Source organism: Pinus tabuliformis, chromosome 1_1 (genome assembly GCF_031772625.1).
Source record: "Pinus tabuliformis cultivar Carrire ecotype Pingquan chromosome 1_1, CPIR1, whole genome shotgun sequence".
Classification (NCBI taxonomy): Eukaryota; Viridiplantae; Streptophyta; class Pinopsida; order Pinales; family Pinaceae; genus Pinus; species Pinus tabuliformis.
The window spans coordinates 652021818-652044483 of NC_142297.1; the positions used below are offsets into that span (position 1 = coordinate 652021818).

Sequence of the window (22666 nt, forward strand, 5' to 3'; positions counted from 1 at the left end):
GGTTCATTTCGCTCTCATATGGGTTTGAAGGTAATATCTCTTGAATGGTCAAATCATCAGGAAAAATAGTATCCTGATGTTCATACACCTTTCCATATCCTTAATGTACCTTATTAAATGCTTCTCATCACTGATATCCCCCAAATTCCTCATTTTCACACAAACCCTAGTTTCATGCTACAACATGATAATTTTCTAGGTTAGGCCCGTGTTTTTCCCCTTTGCACCCCTTCCCCTTACTCAATCTTTGAATTTCCACTTTCCCCTACTTCCTAGAATCCCTCCCTACTTCCCAAAATTTTCTCAAGAATTTTATAAGGCCCTTATCCCCTTCATTTCACTTCATTTCGACAAATCCCCTATTCCACACATCAGGATAGGTTTTACTCCAATGATGTTTCTGAGCAAGAAAAGATGAATTTCGGAAAACTAAGAGATGTTTTTTCCGCAATAGACTAAGGAAGACAAAACTCCTTCTCTTTTTACACTGCTGTCATGGTTTTACAGAAATGTCAAAAATACAGTTGCCTCAGGAGAATTGATGCACCTCTGAAGTGACCTTCGGAAAATCAAGATCTCACCTAGATCGGTTGGCCTAATGACTTGCTTGATGCATCAAATGATAACTATACACAAATATATTTCCAATGAGCTATCATGAGCTCAATTTGGGGTTAAGGAAGACCTACAAATGTTGACTGCAACAGCACTCTGCCTTTAGGCAGCCTCATTTCGTACATTTTGATCAATCTCGTGAGATTTCATTTTTGACAGGATAAATGAACTCCAAATTGAAAAATTATAGTTTCATTGGAAAGTGGATTTAATAATAGTCCCAACAAGCTATCCAATGCCCAATTTGGGAACATGTAAGGCCTCCAAAAGTCTCCTAAAAAAAGCTCAATGCATTGGGTTTGGGGTGCGGCGCATTGAAAGGCCACGACGCATTGGGCAGTGCTCTACAGTGTAAATTTTGAACAGGTGCAACACATTGGGAGGCCATGGTGCATTGGGTTTGTGGCATCCTCATTGATTCAAGTAATTTAACATTTCTCCATGGCCAGTGAATGAGTTTACCTTGGTGTTTGTGGTGATTTAATAAGAAAACATCAAAACCCTAACTCCTTGCATTTCTTGTCAAAAAGAATTGCATAGGGTATATAAATTGTATTTCTTGTTGCTAATCCTACTCCTAGAAACTTCTCACTCCCTCACTCATTCATTCCCTCATTGACTTTCTCCCTCTCTTTACATTCTCATCTATCCACTCCCTAATATTCCCCATATCCCTAAACTACCAACCCTAAATCCTTAATCCCACTATCCCAAACCCTAATAAAATATCCCTAATCCCTAAATGTTATTCCCTAAACCTTTTCATTCTCCAAAAACCTATAGCTAGCATCAAATCCTCCCCTCATCAGTCCCACTCATCCATGGAGCTCAAAAACATAAAGAAAAACTAGCAATGTGCCAAGAGGAGGAAAACCAAATTGAAAACACTTGAAAGGGAAATTCAAGCTGATCGTGAATCTTGGCTCAAGGTGATAAACATGCACTTGGAAAAGATGTTGGAGAAGGCCAACAGATAGAAAAATATGTTGAGGCAAATGGCCTACCACTACTTGGCGAGAAACAAGGTGTGCAAAGCAAGAAACAAGGTTTTGAATTCCAAGTTGAAGAAAGCATCGAGGAAGCGAAAAGAGAAAGATAGACCTCAGATCTTGTCTGAGGCTTCCTCGGCCCAATGTAGCACTTAATGTAGGACACTCAGTGCAAATTTCAAGAAATTTGGGACACTTTTTACAAATTTGAAAATTTTGGCTTCAAAAACAGGGTTTTCAGCCTGATGCGTCATGCCACTTGGCACGCGCTTTTGATAGAGGCCTCATTTTGAGGAAGACTCATTATTTTTGGATTTGGCATCGAAAAATATGAATGCCCACAAATGGGCAAGAAATTTTGTCAAGTTTTGAACTTTCAAAAAGGTCAAAAGCACCTCAAAAATGACCGTTCTACCCCTTCTTGGACACACGGAAGCAATTTGGGGAGAATTCCGTATTGGAGGGGAAAATGGAGGCCACATTCAAAACTTCCACTTGTTCTGGAAAGTAGACAGGCATAAATTTCCAACAAGCCCACTTGGAGAAAATTTGGTGCAAGGGAAAGCCTCCAAAATAAGCTGCAAAAAGGTGCTACGCATAGGGAAATCAGCACGACGCATAGGAGGAAATTTTCTCATTTTGGCCAAAAAACTCTGTTTTTCACCTAGTTTCTTCACAGTTTGACTTTTATCTTTCTAATAGCCAAATTCATGATGTAATTTAATGTGACTTGATAGATTCTGATGTAATTATGCTAAATTTTCACTCATAGAGGTAGATTCATCCATGAAAAGGTAGTTTGCAACTAAATGAATTAGTTACCTAGTTTTTAGAGGTAAGTTGTTTGACTGCCTACATTTTAGTTCTCAGTTTAGATTTTGTTGGAATAGCTCCTAAACTTATGAGATTGACCCCTAAACGCTAGGATGATTTGTTTATTGCCTATATCTACTTGTTTTTCAGTCATTAGCAATGGTTGGACTTTTGGGAAAGCTTGGAGCTCTATTGTATACTCATTTTAGCAGTTTGGCAAAGGAATATACCAGGGTTTGCAGCACTTAATGGGATTCTTGTGGCAACTTGGTTTATTATTGTGTTTCCTTCTGTAATTGCAAGTTTACATGTGTTTTATGTATGCCATCATCTCTCTCTATTCATCTTAACTAAATCAAACAAGGATAAAGGTAGAATACATTGAAATTGCAGTGCTCTACCTAGGGTTTGTTTAGTTATTTATGTTTTCAGTTGTTTGAAGAGGATCCATGAGAATTTCTTTCTCTCTTCAGCTCCTCGCCTATCTCTACATCTCACTCAATTTGAAGTACCAAATCATTTGCCTATCTTTCCCCATAGATATCTCTGCAAAACTAAGCCTCATTCCCCAAACCCAAATCTATCCTTTCAATTTGAGCCAACAAAACATCATCAAATTTAAGCAAACTCTTTTGCACACATACCTAGACAGAACCCTTTCTTGATTATAGAAGAGTATAACCAGCTGAAAAGATAGCCAAGGGAGACAGTACAAGAGTTTTTTCTAGATTTAATCAAGTCTACTTCTCAATGCGAGTTAATATAAGACCTCCTCCTCGATCCACTCTCTTACACTACTCGGGTGCCTTTTATTCAAAAATGGAGTTTCAACTGAGAGAAAAGAATCTTGCAACACTTGAAGAGATGTAAAATAGTGCAGTAGATGTAAAGGCTCATTTTTTGATCTGAAGGGCAAAGTTGAAGGAAGAAGCAATGAAAAGCATAGATCGAGAGGAATTGACATCTCTAGAGATAAAGCTTGACATTTTGGCAAGTGCAGTCAAAGAGATGATATAAAGGATCACCACAAGGAATGAGTATAACATTCAAGCCCATCGTTCGCTAATTTAAGAAGAAAAAATGGCTACTCCAAAACATTTTCTTTCTTATCCTAGATGTCATAGATCTGATAATTATTGTTTTATAGATCATCTTGGAGAAGAGAGATCTGTTGATATGACATGTCTGCTTGATGATGTCTTTTATACTAATGATTTGCCTTAGTTTAATCAGTATGATGATGATTATGTTCCCCAAACAAAAGCTAATCTTGCAGACAAATAAGCAGTTAGTTTGTGGGAGGAAGAAGATCACTTTTAATAGCTCTAATACAATGTTCAGCCATCACATATTAGTTATGGAAATGATGAGGAAAGTGTAGCAAATTTTGAAGTAAGTGAAGGATATTTGCCTTTTTGTTTTTCTTGATTTCAGTTCATCAGAGACAACATTCATGCAATCAAAAATCAACTATCAACAAGTCTTGATTTGGATTGTCTTGAGGGCAATGAAAACCTTATTCAAGACTTCTCATATCCAGATTTGCAGCCCCCAAGTGCCCACTGCCATTGATTGTCAAGTTGAAAATGAAGACTTGGAAGCTAGAACATATGATCAAATGATGCAAGATGGTTTCGTAGCATTTTGTTTTGAATCATTTTAGTTTCTGAAGGGAAAACTGCATAGTATATCTTCAAATGAGCATCCTATAGGAAATCATGTAATCTCATTGGAAACAATAGAAAATGGGTTGCAACAATCTTTTCAAGTTTTTCGCAATCCAATAGCCGATGTGTTGAATGATATCTGCAGTCAAAGTCCTTCTCCTATCTGTGAGCTTGACAAAAGCATTGATACAAACTTGATCTGGCAGCCGGTTTCTTTTTCATTTTCAGCAGGAGTCTCGTCACAAAGCTTAGATCAAAGTTTGCATTCATGGTATGAGGAGAAGAGAAGTAATCCATTGGATGAGCTAATTCCTAGTGTGCATGAACTTCAAGATCCTTATATAGTGTTTTTGGAGGCGGATAAAGAATCCATAGTATTCAATGGATCTATTCACAAGTTTTCATGGGATTTGCCTTTTAGTAGTTCTCTCTTATTGTTCATAAGCAAGCACTTGTGGAGAATTCAAACAGCAGTAGGAATATTTACTTGGTTGAATTGGTTGTTTCATTTCAGTTGATCAGGTGATGAATGAAAATATTAGAGTAGGTTTTGATAAATAAGCTCTACTTTGAGCATCATTTCCAGCTTGTTGGTTGTGTTTAAGTATCAAGTCAGTTTTTAGTTGAGTGAGAGTTAGTTTGTGTCATCAAGTCATCAATTTTTATTCATGCATTTCAGCTTGAGTTTTTGACTCCATTGCCCAATGGATGAAGGCACTTGTTTGCTCTCCCAAAGATCTGTTGTTCTTGGTACCTCCAATGAGCTACCATCCCCATTGCAGCCAATGTTAGTTTCAGTCTTTGCAACCTTCCTCTAGTGATGAAACATGATCTTACAAAATGATTTAAAGGTGTCAATTTCAAATTTCGTCATTTCATTGAGTCCCCAAGCAAAATTTGGTCACTAGGTATTAGGTCTAGGGTTTGTTTTCGCTCCTTTCAAAGTTGTCCAAATTTTGGTCCATGCCACTGTTCGGTTGAGTGTACCATCATTCAAAGGATTTAAATCATCATGTCACAGTCCAATGGGTCATTTTACACCTTGTTCATGCTTCAGTTGTGCCTAGGTAAGGTTCATTTCCCTCTCCTAGGGTTTTGAATGTAATTTCTCTTAGATGGTCAAATCATCATCAAAACTTGTATACTAATGTTCATACACCTTCCCCTATCCTTAATGTACCTTATTAAACACTTCCCATAATGGAAATCCCCCAAATTCCTCATTTTGACACAAAGCTTAGTTTCTTGCTACAACTTGACAATTTTCTAGGCTAGGCCTGTGTTTTACCCTTTCGGACCCCTTCCGCTCACTCAATATTTGAAATTCCACTTTCCCCTACTTCCTAACATCCCTCCCTAGTTTCGAAATTTTTTTAAACAATTTAGAAACCCCTTATCCCCTTGATTTCACTTCATTTCGACAAATCCCCTGTTCGAGAGATCGAGATAGCTTTTACTCCAATGATGTTTCTCAGAAGGAACAAATGAATTTGGGAAACCTAAGAGATATTTTTGTCCAAAATAGGCCAAGGAAGAAAAACCTCCTTTACTTTTTACACAGGTGTCATGGTTTTATAGAAATGTCAAAAATACAATTGCCTTAGGAGAATTGATGCACCTCTGTAGTGACCTTGGGAAAATCAAGATTTCTCCTAGCTTGGTTGGCCTAATGACTTGCTTGATCAGTCAAATGATAACTAGAGACATCCTTGGAACAGATTGACTTTAGTGGAGCCAAAAAAGTTACTGAAAAAATTTCCCTCACTTTCCTTTTTTGTGCAGGCGACTCCACCATGCCCTCCCTACCATGCCCTCGTAGAAGGTTGCCTTGTCATCTCCAAAGGGGTTTCTGACATAAAGATAGATATAAAATCTAAGGTCACATATCTGGTTCAATTAAAATGATGATTAAGTAAAAATCAATAAACAAATCGGGTCAACGCGTAAGAGATTTCGATTGGAATACCAGATATGAAAGAATAATATTGAATTTTGCGATCTCCAAAATCTAGGAAAAACAATTTTTTAAAAGTGATTGCTTCAAGAACAATTGAAAATAAAGCATTAGAATGCAAAAAGAAAACAAACTTCTTCAGAGTTATATGTTTCCTACCATAATTTTGCAGCCAGGATGAGATATTCAGGACAGTCTGAATATATGTAGATACAGGTACAATACATGTTAGGTGCTGAAAGTGCTAAACGCACTACACTCTATGAATCTATCCGAACAGTTAACTGGCTATGTTACGTGTGCAGTTTTAGTTGAATTTAGTTTAATTATGCAAAAGATAATTCATTAGGCATATAGGTGGGTCTATTTTAATTTATTGATCAAGGTTTTGGGCAGCAAGATTTCATGTAGCTGAATATTGTGATTTAACTCATGTATGCAAAAATATTTTAAAAAGTAACATATAAATATTAATATAAACTTTTTTGAACCTCTATCAAAGTTTCACCATCAAATGTTTCTTTTTATACATTACAAAATAAATAAATTTGACTCAGTCTTTTCTTCTTAGGTTACAAAATAAATATTCAAATGTTTAATTTAAAGACCATTTGTTTGCCGTATCGACACACATTGTGGCCTCTCGGCCCGCCCAGATTCGCCCAAACTACGAATTATGTTACAATTTAGGTGGCAAAATTAACCGATTTCGATTCAATTGTTTCACCATGGAATTGCTTCTCGATATGCCTTCTAAAGGACCAATAGAATGACATATATTTTGAACCAACCCACTAACATAATTACGTCGTAAGGCGTTTCCCTCTGGAATCAACTCCCCTAATTGCCTTTCTGTCCTAATCGTAACCGTCAGATGCATTGTTAGACGATTTAACAATGGGAAGCCATCCAATTTAATTAAAAAACATTAAAAAACTTTTAAAATAAAATTGGTTAATTAAAAATTTAACTAATAATTATGTTACCTACCAGCGTCGTCCATCGTGTTTTTCTTTGCCGCAGGAGTATGAGAAGGGCCGCGGAGGGAAGGGAGGGAATACCTTTTTTTTGCTGCAGGATGAGGAGGGCCGCAGATGGGAGTGAGGGAATCCCTTATTTGCTACAAGATGACGACTGAGGATTGTTGAGGCATGGTTAGGGTAACGACCCACGGGAAGCAGCGAAAACACCACCATTTGCGCACCTTTTTAGAATGAAATCCAGATCTTGTAAAAATCTTTGCACTCATTCTATCTCCATGGTACATTCGTCCCTTGATTAATCCAACAATGGAGATTATGGTAGTTCAGTAGAGGTAATAACGATCGTGAGGGTTTCCTCTCATTCTTATTGATAAATTGGTTTTGAAAGAGATCCCCTTTTCAATGAAGGATTTTTCATTGCTTCTCCAGGGCCTTCCATTTGTAGGTTTACGGGTGAGTTTCCTTCTTCTTTTTTTAAACTTCAAAAAATGTTTCTTCTTTATTGGGGTTTATGCCTGATATTCACATTTGAAATTTCCTTCTATTTGGGTTTCCGTCTGATCTTCACATTTGAAATTTCTTTCAAGTTCATTATTGCGCTGGTTAACTAGATCATGGAGGCCATTGCCATGGCAAGGCATTGCTAGCGTTACAATGGCTATTCCCAATCATGGTAAGAAACCCCTCCCACCTATTCTTGTCCTCATGGGGATGGAAATATTGTTGGCTTCAGCCCAAGGCTGAAGAAAATCTTGTGCAACTGCAGGCTGTTAGTAATTTTGTCATGATGATGTGCTTCTCTCTCAGTAGTTGGGGTTGTGGATGATCTGTGTGCAGGTGGATAGTAGGAACAAGCATGGCATACTTCTTGAAGTGGTCCAAATTTTGACATATCTAGATCTAACCATTTCGAAAGCATATATTTCCTCAGATGGTGGATGGTTTATGGATGGTAAGCTCGCTCCTTTAGATCTATCATTGAACATTTCCTTTTTCATCTCTGCAAATGCTACTGTGTGGAAATTGCAGGGGACTCAGCCAATTGTTTGATTGAATGATACAAGTTTTACTTTTGTGTTACAGTGTTTCATGTGACAAACCAGCTAGGGGATAAACTTACAGATGAAAGCATCATTGAATACATACAGCAGGTAGCTTTAGCTTGACGTTGGAAATAAAATTATTTTAACAAGAGGATGTTGTGCAGATTGTTGGTATATTGGATTTGTTGGAATTGTTTATGAGAATTTACTCATTAATATTTGTTGATTTTCTTGCTGCAGTCCTTGGGACCAAAACGTGTCATTTCCAGTAGAGAGGTGAAGACTTGTTTAGGTAGGATTTTAGGTGTACAATCCATTGGAGAATACACAGCAATAGAATTGACTGGAACAGATCACCCTGGTCTTCTTTCAGAAATTTCTGCAGTGCTTACAAGCTTTGGTTGCAATGTAGTAGCAGCAGAATCTTGGACCCATAATATGAGAGTAGCATGTGTTGTATATGTAACTGATGAATTATCAAACCGGCCTATAGAGGATGAAGTTCTTCTGTCTACCATTAAGGAACGACTTTCAAACGTGCTTAAAGGGAATGACAATAGCACCAAAGGAGTCCAGACAGATTCTTCCACGGGCTTAACTCACCGAGAGAGGCGTCCGCACCAGCTGATGTTTGCTGACAGGGACTATGAGTGTTCTTCTGATTCCCCAGACCTCACTTTGTTGGATGAAAACAAGAAGCCTGTCATTACCATCGAGAACTGCAATGAAAAAGGCTATTCTATGGCTAATATCCAGTGTAGAGACAAGCCAAAGTTGCTGTTTGATACAGTTTGTACTCTGACAGACATGCAGTATGTTGTCTTTCATGCTTCAATCACTTGCAATTTACCTTATGCATTGCAGGTAATTTAAAGAGGTAAAAATATATGCATTTTCTTCCATCCGGCTGTGGCTTAGTGATTGAGATGGGAGCCAGCATGCAAACTGTTCAGATTCAAATCTTAGTTTCCCTTTGTATGTGAGGGAAGGTGTTTGACCCTCCCAAAATTGTTTTCCCTCAAGAACTGAACACATAAACATGTCCTTAATTAATGTGTGTCAATAATGTGTTCAGTCTTTCTGATTGGGCTAGTGGGTATATACTGTGATTTGTATATATTGTGATTAGGTGTGTTGTTAAGGCATTTCTTAATATTAAGGTTACTAGTTCAAAACTCATTTTCTCATCTCTCTTAACCCAAAAAAATAAATTCTAATTAAATAAAAAAAATTGCACTTACAAGAATATTACATTTGGAATATGGATGGTTGTACCCTAGACACAGAAGATGAGAAACACAGAATTGTCAAGTGCTTGGAGGCTGCAATAGAATGCAGGGCAACTGAGGTCAGTGGATTTTTCCTTCCATATTCTAAATCTTTCAAGTTTTATCCAACTAATTGCTCACTGAGATGTTGATCTGAAGATCTGAATCTCTGCTTCTGTTGCTGAATCTAATAACCTCTAACTCCTGCTAAACAGGACCTGAGTCTTGAGTTGTGTGCAATCGATAGAGTAGACCTTCTTTCGGATGTCACTCGCATGTTCCGTGAAAATGGTTTCTCAGTGACAAGAGCAGATGTGACAACCATAGGGGATAAAGTGATCAATGTATTCTATGTCAGGGATGCTTATTCAGGAAATCTTGCCATGAATATCGATATGAAGGTAGTCTAAGCTATGACGAGAGAAATTGGCCATACCGTGTTTCTGCAGGTTAATAATATGCCAGGTGACATTGCTAACTCCCTCCCAGTCGATTCTGGATTGAAATTCATATTTTCTTTCGTTATTTTATTCAAGGCCCAGCTTGACCGTCTCTCATACAATTTTTGTATGATCAAGTTCTGAATCTCAATGGCAGAATGCTTACTAACACTAATGCTTCTACTCCTTGTTTCCTGAACTTGATCCCATGGCCACTTTCGAACCCAGTGCTGCTTCATTCGCTTTGTATCTTATACTGGCATGCAAGATTATGAGACAAACTTATGTTTGGAGTTATTTAACCTGTATGTATGAATGACTGACTTGGGATAGAAGGGTGTTTCACACAAGCTCGCTTGTAATGATATCTTACTGGTTATTATCATGCCATGCCTTGTCTATTTATTTCTTTAATGGAATGAAAAGCTAAATTCCTCCCTCTTCTTCTCCCTCCAGGAAGAACGCTAGTAAAGGTTTTTTTTGTATTAGATTAGAAAACCAATTATGGTCTCTTTTGAATTAAGATAATCTACGAGACAAGATCAATCAAGAATTTTGAATAATAAGTCAATGGGTTTCTTCTCAGAGAAAAAGTCAAGGATAGATTTCTGTTTACAAACGGCTTAATTTAAGTGTTGATAAATTATTAAATTGTTTTCCCTCAAGAACTGAACACATAAACATGTCCTTAATTAATGTGTGTCAATAATGTGTTCAGTCTTTCTGATTGGGCTAGTGGGTATATACTGTGATTTGTATATATTGTGATTAGGTGTGTTGTTAAGGCATTTCTTAATATTAAGGTTACTAGTTCAAAACTCATCTTCTCATCTGTCTTAACCCAAAAAAATAAATTCTAATTAAATAAAAAAAATTGCACCTACAGGAATATTACATTCGACATATGGATGGTTGTACCCTAGACACAGAAGATGAGAAACACAGAGTTGTCAAGTGCTTGGAGGCTGCAATAGAACGCAGGGCGACTGAGGTCAGTGGATTTTTCCTTCCATATTCTAAATCTTTTAAGTTTTATCCAACTAATTGCTCACTGAGATGTTGATCTGAAGATCTGAATCTCTGCTTCTGCTACTGAATCTAATAACCTCTAGCTCCTGCTGAACAGGGCCTGAGTCTTGAGCTGTGTGCAAGCGATAGAGTAGGCCTTCTTTCGGATGTCACTCGCATGTTCCGTGAAAATGGTCTCTCAGTGACAAGAGCATATGTGACAACCATAGGGGATAAAGCGATCAATGTATTCTATGTCAAGGATGCTTATTCAGGAAATCTTGCCATGAATATTGATATGAAGGTAGTCGAAGCTATGAGGAGAGAAATTGGCCATACCGTGTTTCTGCAGGTTAAGAATATGCCAGGTGACATTGCTAACTCTCTCCCAGTCGATTCCGGATTGAAATTCAGATTTTCTTTGGTTAGTTTATTCAAGGCCCATCTTGACCGTCTCTCATACAATTTTCGTATGATCAAGTTCTGAATCTCAATGGCAGAATGCTTACTACCACTAATGCTTCTACTCCTTGTTTGCTGAACTTGATCCCATGGCCACTTTCGAACCCAGTGTTGCTTCATTCGCTTTGTATCTTATACTGGCATGCAAGATTATCAGACAAACTTATGTTTGGAGTTATTTAAGTTGTATGTATGAATGACTGACTTGGGATAGAAGGGTGTTTCAGACAAGCTCGCTTGTAATGATATCTTACTGGTTATTATCATGTCATGCCTTGTCTGTTTATTTCTTTAATGGAATGGAAAGCTAAATTCCTCCCTCTTCTTCTCCCTCCAGGAAGAACTAGTAAAGGTTTTTTTTGTATTAGATTAGAAAACCAATTATGGTCTTTTTTGAATTAAGATAATCTACGAGACAAGCTCAATCAAGAATTTTGAATAATAAGTCAGTGGGTTTCTTCTCAGAGAAAAAGTCAAGGATAGATTTCTGTTTACAAACGACTTAATTAAAGTGTTGATAAATTATTCTTAACCTTTAAAAGGACACTGTAAGGAGTCTTAATATAGATATGTAAATCACACATATACGTCTTTCACTTTATTATTGACTGTTGTAATTGCTTCGAGACTCTGTTTATCCTTACATGTGAGTAACTGTCTTGGAATTGATGTCTTACTGGCTTTCTAATTGTACAATTCAGTGTTCAACCAGAAGTCCCTATATAATGCCTACAAAAAACACACCAAAAACATCCCTTTGAATGCGGATGAATATACAAAGATGAAAGAAACTGATCCAGAATTTTATCGTGATGGTTCAAGTCTGCAATATGGAAAGGTAAGGTTATACATGTTTTATTTGGATTTTAAGACGAGGAAATTATTTTTTCATGTATAAAATTTAAACTCTTTGGATAGAAAGTCACATCAGATGGAAAGTGAGTTTAAGCTAGTAAAACATATGAGCTTGAAGTCAACACTTGCAATCTATCACTTGGAAGATTGCCTGCCACTGTAGTATCTCCATTGCAGTTCCCAGTGCCAACTAAAAAATGGGAGTTGGAATTCTCATGGCCTCTTAGAGGATTATAGTTTTATTGTGATATTGGTTTTATAACACTGTTTATATAAGTTGTACTTGACTCTAGCTTTACCTTTTTTAAAACATATTTGAAGATATATTTCCTCCAAAAACATGTAGCTACTCATTTTAGCATCTCATTTTGTATTCTAAATAATTTTTTAACATTTTATTTTCATCACGATGTGTCATGTAGGTGTGATCGTATACTTGGTATGGTAAAGGATTAAAGCAGATTTCTTATGGCTGAGGAGAATCAAAACTCTTTGATCATCGACCTGTTTATTCTGTTTTCATGGTGGAGGTGGACATGCTCAACAAAAGCAACTTAAAGAAAGATTTCATCAGTTCAAGTGAAAAATTCCATGTAGAAGAGCTTCTGCCACGAACCCAAAATTCTCTTCATAACTCCCAAAATTTATGTAAGAATTTTATCCAGTGCCTTACACTGTGTCTTACTATACCATTATGACTGCAAAAAATCAGCTAAAATCAATGTCCGCTTCCTTTCAAAGGATCAATTAGCCATTAGAGCATGGTGAATGAAAAGGTTTCAGCTAATTATATTAATCATCTATCCTCAATGACTCCATATTGATGCATTTGGTTCCATTTATTATTAGACAAGTGTGATATGCTGGAAAAATTTGCTGAACAAACAAGAAGAATCATGACTCCACATGGTTCTAAACATGTACCTTTTCAACAGCTAGCACATCAGATATGAATTCCATAAAGAAAATCAGGATAAATTGTGAACTTGAATACATTTGTTCAAACTCTAATGCCTACCATGGTAAACATTTTCATTATATGATTTCTATTCAACCTACCCAAGTCTCCAAAAATGTTCATTGACTTCTACAATTTTACCGAAAGCTCTTTACGGTTTGATTAAGTTTTCTACTACAGCAGGCTTGATAGGAGTCTACAACAAGTTTTAGCATCCACTGGTATTGTTGGGGGAGAAATTCCCATTGTTACGCTGAAAATTATTCCATTATTCCTTGAATGCTACAAACATAATGATCAGGTAAAAGTCAATCAGCTTTGCTCATTTGATTAGAATCCATGCTAAAGGTGTTAATTTGCTGAGGAAAAATATGTTTCTACACATTCTCTTGCATAATTTCCTCCTTAAAGTTTGGTATGCTTATAATATTGTCCTTATTTACAATATCTCAAATTTCTTTTGATAGAGACACATATTCTTAAACCCTTGATCATTTGTCTCATGACATGCAGGTTTCTATGTTATCTGTTGGTTTGATTCAGATGACCTTAGGCTAAGTGTGTATAGTAATACAAGTAAATTTGAATAAGGATGAAGCCTGGTACAATTAAAAGATGGAAATACACAAGTTCCAGGGTGTATGGCTAGCCTTTTAGTTCAGTCTACAGGGTGCAGCTTTATGCTGAGTAGCTAGATTATTGATTTTGATGAGAACAACATTTCTTTTGAAGCGTCTATTAGCATTTTGGTAAATTCAAGAATTCTTTGCTCGAAAAATGAAAAGCAATAGAGTTATTGCCCATATGGATAATATAATTTTTCAGGGGTATGTAGGTATTCCTATTCTTAGCTACTATTTCATTTTTTAATCAGAGCAACCCAGAAATATAGCTAGATTATTGATTTTGATGAGAACAACATTTCTTTTGAAGCGTCTATTAGCATTTTGGTAAATTCAAGAATTCTGTGCTCGAAAAATGAAAAGCAATAGAGTTATTGCCCATATGGATAATATACTTTTTTAGGGGTATGTAGGTATTCCTATTCTTAGCTACTATTTCATTTTTTAATCAGAGCAACCCAGAAATATTGTAATTTATTGTTAAGTCTAGAGGTATAGTAAATATAAAAAGTTACTACAAGACAAATAACCGCAACACAGTTCAGCACAAACTCTACAACAAGTTTTAGCATCCAGTGGTATTGTTGGCTAGAAATTGCCATTGTTACTCTGAAAATTATTCCATTGTTCCTTACACGCTACAAACATAATGATAAGGGAAAAGTCAATCACCTTTGCTCATTTTATTAGACTCCATGCTAAAGGTGTTAAGTGTTAATTTGTTGAGGAAAAAAATGTTTCTACACGTTCTCAATTTCCTGATTAGGGAAAAGTCAATCACCTTTGCTCATTTTATTAGACTCCATGCTAAAGGTGTTAAGTGTTAATTTGTTGAGGGAAAAAATGTTTCTACAGGTTCTCAATTTCCTCCTTAACGTTGGGTATGCCTATAATATTGTCCTTATTTAAAATATCTCAAATTTCTTTTGATAGAGACACCTATTTTTATCCCCTTGATCCTTTGGCTCATGACATGAAGGTTTCTATGTTCTCTGTTGGTTTGATTAGGATGACCTTAGGCTAAGTGTGTGTAAGTGTGTGTAGTAATACAAGTATATTTGAATAAGGATGAAGCCTGGTACAGATAAAATGGAAATACACGAGTTCCAGGGTGTATGTCTAGCCTTTTAGTTCAGTCTACAGGGGGCAGCTTTATGCTGAGTAACTAGATTATTGATTTTGATGAGAAGAAATGATTATTGATTTTGATGAGAACAACATTTCTTTTGAAGCTTTATGCTGAGTAGCTAGATTATTGATTTTGATGAGAACAACATTTCTTTTGAAGCGTCTGGTAGCATTTTGGTAAATTCAAGAATTCTGTGCTGGACAAATGGAAAAGCAATAGAGTTATTGCCCATATGGATAATATACTTTTTCAGGGGTATGCACGTATTCCTATTCTTATCTACTATTTCATTTTTTAATTAGAGCAACCCAGAAATGTTGCAATTTATTGTTAAGTCCAGAGGTATAGTAAATATAAAAAGTTACTACAAGACAAATAACCGCAACACAGTTCAGCACAAGCTTTATTTTTTTTTTAAATCTGTTCATCTGAAACAGGCTTCAGAAAGTCTTTACTAAATTTTCCATAGCTTGTAATGTGAGAGGTGGTTTTTTTAAGTGAGTACTATGTTTTTGTATTAAGTTTGGATGCATAAAGGTTTTAGTATTGATTATGCATTTAAAAAATCTCCTTTCACGAGCAAGAAACAAATTCATTTAAATTTCTGTTTGATTATATTATAAATCTCTCTTTTGTTGTAAAAAACTAATACCAATTTAATAATTTATATTTGTTATTTTATAAAAATTTAACAGAATTTTAACCAAAATTTTAAGAAGCAAAAACATTATATAAATTAGTTAAATAGATATGAATTAAACAAATAATTATCTAGATATTCAATGTAAAATCGAAAAAGTGCTTATCAACGAATTACATATTTTCAGATCAAAATCACAATACAGGATACAGTAACATCTTGCCACAATATTTCCTTAACTGTAACAGGCCTTTTCATTGGAAGCTCGGTTAATAAAACATCTTGCCACAATATTTTTAATAACGGTGAATAAAACATCTTGCCACAATATTGCCTTTACTGGAACAGTCCTTTTCATTGGAAACCCGGTTAATAAAACATCTTGCCACAATATTTTTAAGAACGGTGAATAAAACATCTTGCCACAATCTTTCTAAAAATGGTTAATAAAACAGCCACAATATTTCTAAGAACGGTTAATAAAACATCTTGCCACAATATTGCCTTTACTGGAACAGTCCTTTTCATTGGAAATCCGGTTAATAAAACATCTTGCCACAATATTTTTAAGAACGGTGAATAAAACATCTTGCCACAATATTTCTAAAAATGGTTAATAAAACAGCCACAATATTTCTAAGAACGGTTAATAAAACATCTTGTCACGATATTTTTAAGAACGGTGAATAAAACATCTTGCCACAATATTGCCTTTACTGGAACAATCCTTTTCATTGGAAACCCGGTTAATAAAACATCTTGCCACAATATTTTTAAGAACGGTGAATAAAACATCTTGCCACAATATTTCTAAAAATGGTTAATAAAACAGCCACAATATTTCTAAGAACGGTTAATAAAACATCTTGCCACAATATTTCCTTTAATGTAAGAGTCTTTTTCATAAATCTGAGGGGGTATATGAATCTTCTAGCAGTCCCTTTTCATAAATGTGAGGGGTATATGAATCTTTTAGCCGCAGTATTTTCTTAAGTAGTTATAAGTGACGGTTAATTTGAATATTTTAAAATATCATATTTTAAAGTTTTTATAGTAGTTATAAGTGAGGGTTAATTTGAATATTTTAAAATTTTTATATGAGTAAGATTTATTAAAATTTCTAAAATTAAAAAAAAAAAAAGAATTTTTAAAAATTTTCATGAATTTTTTATTAAATTAATATAATTACACTTTTCAATATATGATATATAATTAACATAAAATTAAACATTACAAACAATACCATATTTTCATGTTTTATAAAGTATTAAAAAATACCATTTTTTCTCTTAGCAGTTATAAGTCTGAGGGTTAATTTGAATATTTTGCAATATCATATTTTAAAGTTTTTATACTAGGAAGATTTATTAAAATTTCTAAAATTTAGAAAAAAATTAATTTTAAAATTTTCATGAAATTTTATTAAATTAATATAATTACATTTTTCATTATATGATATATAATTAACATAAAATTAAACATTACAAACAATATCGATATTTTCATGTTTTATAAAGTATTAAAAAATACCATTGTTTCATGCCTATGATAGAAATATAAATCTAAATCTAAATCTAAGGAGATATAATTAGAGGTAATTTGAATATTTTGTAATATCTAAATCTAAGGAGATATAATTCTGAGAGGTAATTTGAATATTTTGCAATATAGAATTTTTATATTAGACATCAGTAATATTTATTAATTTTTTAAGTTACAGAAGTAAGTGGTAGGTGAAATATAAGGGGTAATTTGAATATTTTGCAATATAGAAATTTTATATTAGACATTACTAAGATTTATTAAATTTTTAAGTATTGGTTACCTTAGTAAGTTTTATTAAATTTTTAAGTAGTCGTTATCTTATGTTTTCATTGGAAGCAGGTGAAATATAAATCTAATGGGATATAATTTTGAGAGGTAATTTGAATATTTTGCAATATATAGTTATTATATTAGACATTAGTAAGATTTATTAAATTTTCTAAAATTTAAGAAATATTTCTCTTTTTAAAAAAACTCTGAATTTTTTATTAAATTAATATTAAATTAGTATAATTACATTTTTCAATATATAATATATATAAAATATTTAACGTAAAAATAAAACATTACAAACAATACCATCTTTTCATGTTCTATAAAGCATTAAAAATATATAATCTTTCATGCCCACTAGAGAATTACTATTATCACAGGTGATATATAAATCTTAAAGATAATTTGAATATTTTCCAACATCATATTTTAGATTTTTTATAACAATACCATCTTTTCATGTTCTATAAAGCATTAAAAAAATATCAAATATAAATCTTAAAGATAATTGGAATATTTTCCAATATCATATTTTAGATTTTTTATAACAATACCATCTTTTCATGTTCTATAAAGCATTAAAAAAATATCATCTTTTCACGTAAAATATAATATAAATCTCAAAGATAATTTGAATATTTTACAATATCATATTTTAGATTTTTTATATTAAACATTAGTTAAAATTATTAAAATTTCTAAAATATTTTTGTTTTTTAAATTTTCTTGAAAAATTTATTAAATTAATATAATTATACTTTTTAATATATAATATATGTTAAATAATTAACCTAAAAATAAAACATTACAAATAATACCATCTTTTCATGTTCTATAAATCATTAAAAAAATACCCCCCTTCACAGTATAGTGACTGGAGTTTGAGGTCAATTTTTTTTTTTGTTCAAGCAAGAGTCGTACCTTCTATTTCATTAATAAGGAAAATAAATTACATAAAATACAAGAGCCCATGAGGAACTGTGGGCCAAGGGCATCAAGCTAAAGGCCGAAACCTCGAACCCTACCTACAAAACCTCAGAACTTTCAAAAGACAGAAAATGTTAAGACCGTTCGATCATCCCACCGAAATCCAATGGATGAGATTCAATTCGGGCTGGTGCCAAGCACCCACTTTACATTTAATATCGGGCCCGAAGAGAAAAAGGGTACCAATCTGAAAGGATATCGGGTCCACCTGGGGAAATAACCCATGAACCTGTTGAACGTGCTCAAGTCATCGATTCCCGCCATGAAACGAAACAAGTACGGGATATATTCCTCGTCCAGACTTGCATCTTTAATCTCAACCATCCAATCTCCTCTCCCGATCCAACGACAGTGGAAGATATCGTGGTACCTAGAAGCGCGACACTTAACCCCCTGGACCCACCTACATGCACGATCATTCCTGACCATAGATCCACCTTGTTTAATCCGACGGCCTAGGCTCATATCGCACGGGTCTAAAGCACCGAACATTAGCGTGCGATGAGGGTGGTATTCAGTCCCTCCCCTTGGCCACGTGTAGCTTGATGAATGGAATCGCTCCCATTTCGGCAAAACTGCTTCCCACTTAAAATGCATGCGATATACCATATACCGCCCCGAGAGCGGTAATGTGTCCATTGAAAGAGAACCAGGGGTATTACGACTGCCGAGAAAGCTCGGATTCCGGCCCCTCGCACTAATTAATCCTTTTAGCCTACTAAAAATTAATCCTTTTAGCCTACTAAAAATTAGTAAACTACTCAACTAATAAGTTTGTAGTGGATTATTTGTGTATGGGTTATACAATAATATGTCATTTTCAATATTGAAATATCTCTTCAAAACTAAGAAAAGAGATTAGAAGTTATATCTACATATTATTTGTGTTTGTAAAGAAAGTAGGCAATACCTTTTTTTTTTTATAAATTAGTAATCTAAATTTCCAAATTTTGTTAGTATAATGTTAATTTTTATCATTCCATTATTATTATTTATATTTACATTGTGTTTTAATAGAACAAATATAAGGCAAGGTTAGACTTTTTCAACAATTTATTTTCATATTTTGTAATGGTTACCTCTTTGGTGTTATTGTCATGCGGAAGATAGTTGTATGCACAAAGAAATTTAGTTATCAGGAAGGTTTTAGATACACAAATATTCTCTTCCCAAAAAAAAGCCTTATGTTACCCCAACCAATCAAATGTAAATGTGAAGCAAAAACTCCAATCTATTTTCGATCTAACAAAAAAAAATACCAAAAACTCCAATCTATTTATGATCTAACTAAAAAATATACCTTAGTTGAGGTTGAGTATCGAGATTGATTGTTGGAAATCACAAATGGAACCAACCATTTAAAATATATTCATCATTTACAAATTAAAATAACAACATATAACTCAAGATAAACAAAATAAGTTACTTTAAAAATATATTACTACATAGTTCAATATAAAAAAATATTAAGAACATGTCAGTACATATAAAGTCATAAAATACCAAGTTGAATAATTACATGAATTCTAAGTGACAAATGGAGGAGGTTGCTTAAAGATTCACTGAAAGCACATATTTTGGATTACTCCCATATAAATGAGTGTTTATGCACAATGTTATGAATATGATCAATGATATACATTTAACAATGACATGAAGTTGAAAATGGTACAATTAACACTAACATGAAGTTAAAAATGGTATGGATTCACTTTCTACAAAAACCTCTTTTCCTAAAATATCATCAATTTGGACATATTAGAGACTTCACAAGATGATTACCTCTTTGGTGTGGTCCTCATGGTGAAGATTGTTGCATGCACAAAATAATTTATTTTTTGAGTAGGTTTCACATACTTAAGCATCCTCTTACTAGAAATAGGCCTTATTTTTTCAAACACCTAACTAACGTCTTACTAGAAATAACTTCAATTACATGATGAATTACAATGATTGGAATATTGTTGCTCAACATCCAAAATTTTCAGCTTCAACTACAACCTAGTCCAAAATCTTCCAATTATCTTGAAATGAAATTGAAGCTAGTCCAAAATCTTCCAATTATCTTGAAATGATATATATAAAATAGACAGACATAAATATTGTAGTGGCCTCCCAAAAAAAAGAAAGATATTAAAAATCGTCCAAGATGTTCAAGTTATGCTGAGCTGAAATATTTGGAAAATAATTTGTACAATAATTTTGAAATATAACTATTTGTTTCTCAAAACTAAACATTTTTGCATTAATAAATAATTATCAACAATCAAATAAATTGCAAGAAACTTACCTTAAGCAAGAATCAAGAAAACATTTTCAGATAAAATACAAACATTTATTTGTGTTATTTATAATTTGAAAAAACTTTATGGTTAAGAGTATGCTTTCCATCGTGAGGTGACCAGGTTCAAAAGGGTTCGAAATCTAAAAGAGACTAGAGTACCTCTCATTCCAGAATTGAAGCAGGAATTGACAGGGTGGGAAATTTAGCATGCTGTTGACCACTTGGTCTGTCAACTCCTTCAGCCTTGGACGGCCGTTGAAGAGGTAACGACCAGGCAAAGAGCTCATAGCAAAATCGAACACAACCTTGATGTCCTCGATCGACACACCAACACCCTGCGCGGCTGTGGTTTCAAAGATGTATTTATTCATAATCATAGCATACAGCAAGTGTTTGCCACTGAATGAACCCTCCCCCTCTTCTGGATGCAAGAGTGCATAGTTCAGAATTAGATTCGAACAGAGTACCACCGTTCGGTAGCACGGCCACACTATAATGCTAACAAACTGGGCACCATATTTGGCACAGAGCTGACACAAAATCTTCAAAACCTTCTCTAGCGCGGCTGATCGATCACTGTATTCTTCATCAACCCTAGCCCCATACCGATTACTATTACTATCCAAGAAGCGGTCAATCAGAACTTTCAATGCTTTGCACAATGCGGGGCCAGCACCCAACGGATCAAATGCCTCGCTACAATACGTATAGACAATATCTGCACAGCGGATGAGGTCGACACTAGGCGTGGTTGGATCATTCAAGATGTAATATATCGAACTATCTAAGAAAATGTCGAAGCGAGGTAACTGTGGATAATTATAAAACTGTGGATTTTTAACCATGGCTTCCATGATGCGCACTATTCTACGCACGTCTTTCTTGTATTGGCCGACAAAATAAATGGTACGTCCGGCTTTCAAAACAGTCAACATTACGTCACACAACCTCTCGGCGGACGACCGAATGGCCGTAATAGAAATCCCGTCCTCTTCACTGAAGTCTGTAATCTCCGCAAGATTAAGTATCTCCCTACAGATGTTCACAGTATCCCTGTGATCCCTTCCAGCATCTGTGCTCAGCAGTTCAGCTCTAGGGAAATGCCATAATAGCGTATGAATCAATTTGACGAATCCTTTCACAGAACGAAACAGTCTTCTGTTTGCGTCGCTATACTGGCAATTCAGACGAAGGAGATTTAAATTCTTCCACAGAATTTTCAAATCTCGCGGTAATCTGATACAGTTATCAATCCAGTGACACAATGAATTGAGGTAATCAGTCATATGGCTGTCGTCCAATGTCTCAAAAGGGTAGTCTTCTATCACGGACGAAGCTAATAACATATTTTGACGTACAAAAGTCTCTTCGCCAACGGCCACACGTTGCCGCATTTGCATTCTTATTTCGGGTTGGGGTTGAATATCGTGTGTGTGGAAAGGCCAGCCAGTCTCTAGGTTATATCCAGGTCTGTTATCGTTATCACTGTCCAATATGTCTTCCAGGTCAATACGATCGAACAAGGTTCCGTTTGGATGCAAACGGACTGGATCATACACAATATCTGATACTTCGTGGAGTGCCATTTAATTGGAACAGGATTTAGATTTGTTCAGAAAAATATGTATGACTCCGCTGACAATCACCAGATGTTGCATTCAAATCTTGGGTAGAACTGACTAAATTAGATAGCAATATTTTCATCCCAGTGAATATTCATAGTATTGCTAAAAGTACAATTCCGGAAAGTCGCGCTGTGTCATTCATTGATGTGGAGAGCCGATTTATGATAGGTTTTTTTGATAATAAAATTTATTTTTAAATGAGATAAAAATGCAGTTGTCTATAAGTGGACTTTTTAAAGCTTTTCGGGGTTTTTAGGGTTTGCAGTAATTTATTGGAATCTTAATTTTGATAGCTAGTTTCTGCACAATGAGTTTCTGCACAATGAAACCATCCCAAGGTTTTCGAGGGTGCTGAATCCAAATATGTAGTTAAAAAACCATTTTAACTGCAACAAATCAAGATTTAACCTCAATTTCTTCCCCGGATTCCATCACTGAAATCTCCAAAAAAATCGCATTATAGACAACTCTAATAAAAAGACTAATAAAATGAATTCAATATCAA

At 34.6% G+C, this 22666-nt stretch overlaps 1 protein-coding gene across 1 annotated transcript in view; it reads left to right on the forward strand.

The window, feature by feature from the left end:
• The window catches only part of LOC149215075 (ACT domain-containing protein ACR3-like), a 43074-nt gene extending 31636 nt beyond the window's left edge, over nucleotides 1–11438 (forward strand). The window contains exons 2-6 of the mRNA XM_089389612.1: nucleotides 7859–7973; nucleotides 8105–8172; nucleotides 8305–8928; nucleotides 10659–10763; nucleotides 10899–11438. Coding sequence (XP_089245738.1) covers nucleotides 7859–7973; nucleotides 8105–8172; nucleotides 8305–8928; nucleotides 10659–10763; nucleotides 10899–11267 — 1281 coding nt within the window. The 3' untranslated portion in view covers nucleotides 11268–11438. The remainder of the gene's footprint in view (nucleotides 1–7858; nucleotides 7974–8104; nucleotides 8173–8304; nucleotides 8929–10658; nucleotides 10764–10898) is intronic.
• The last annotated feature ends 11228 nt before the right edge of the window (nucleotides 11439–22666 follow it).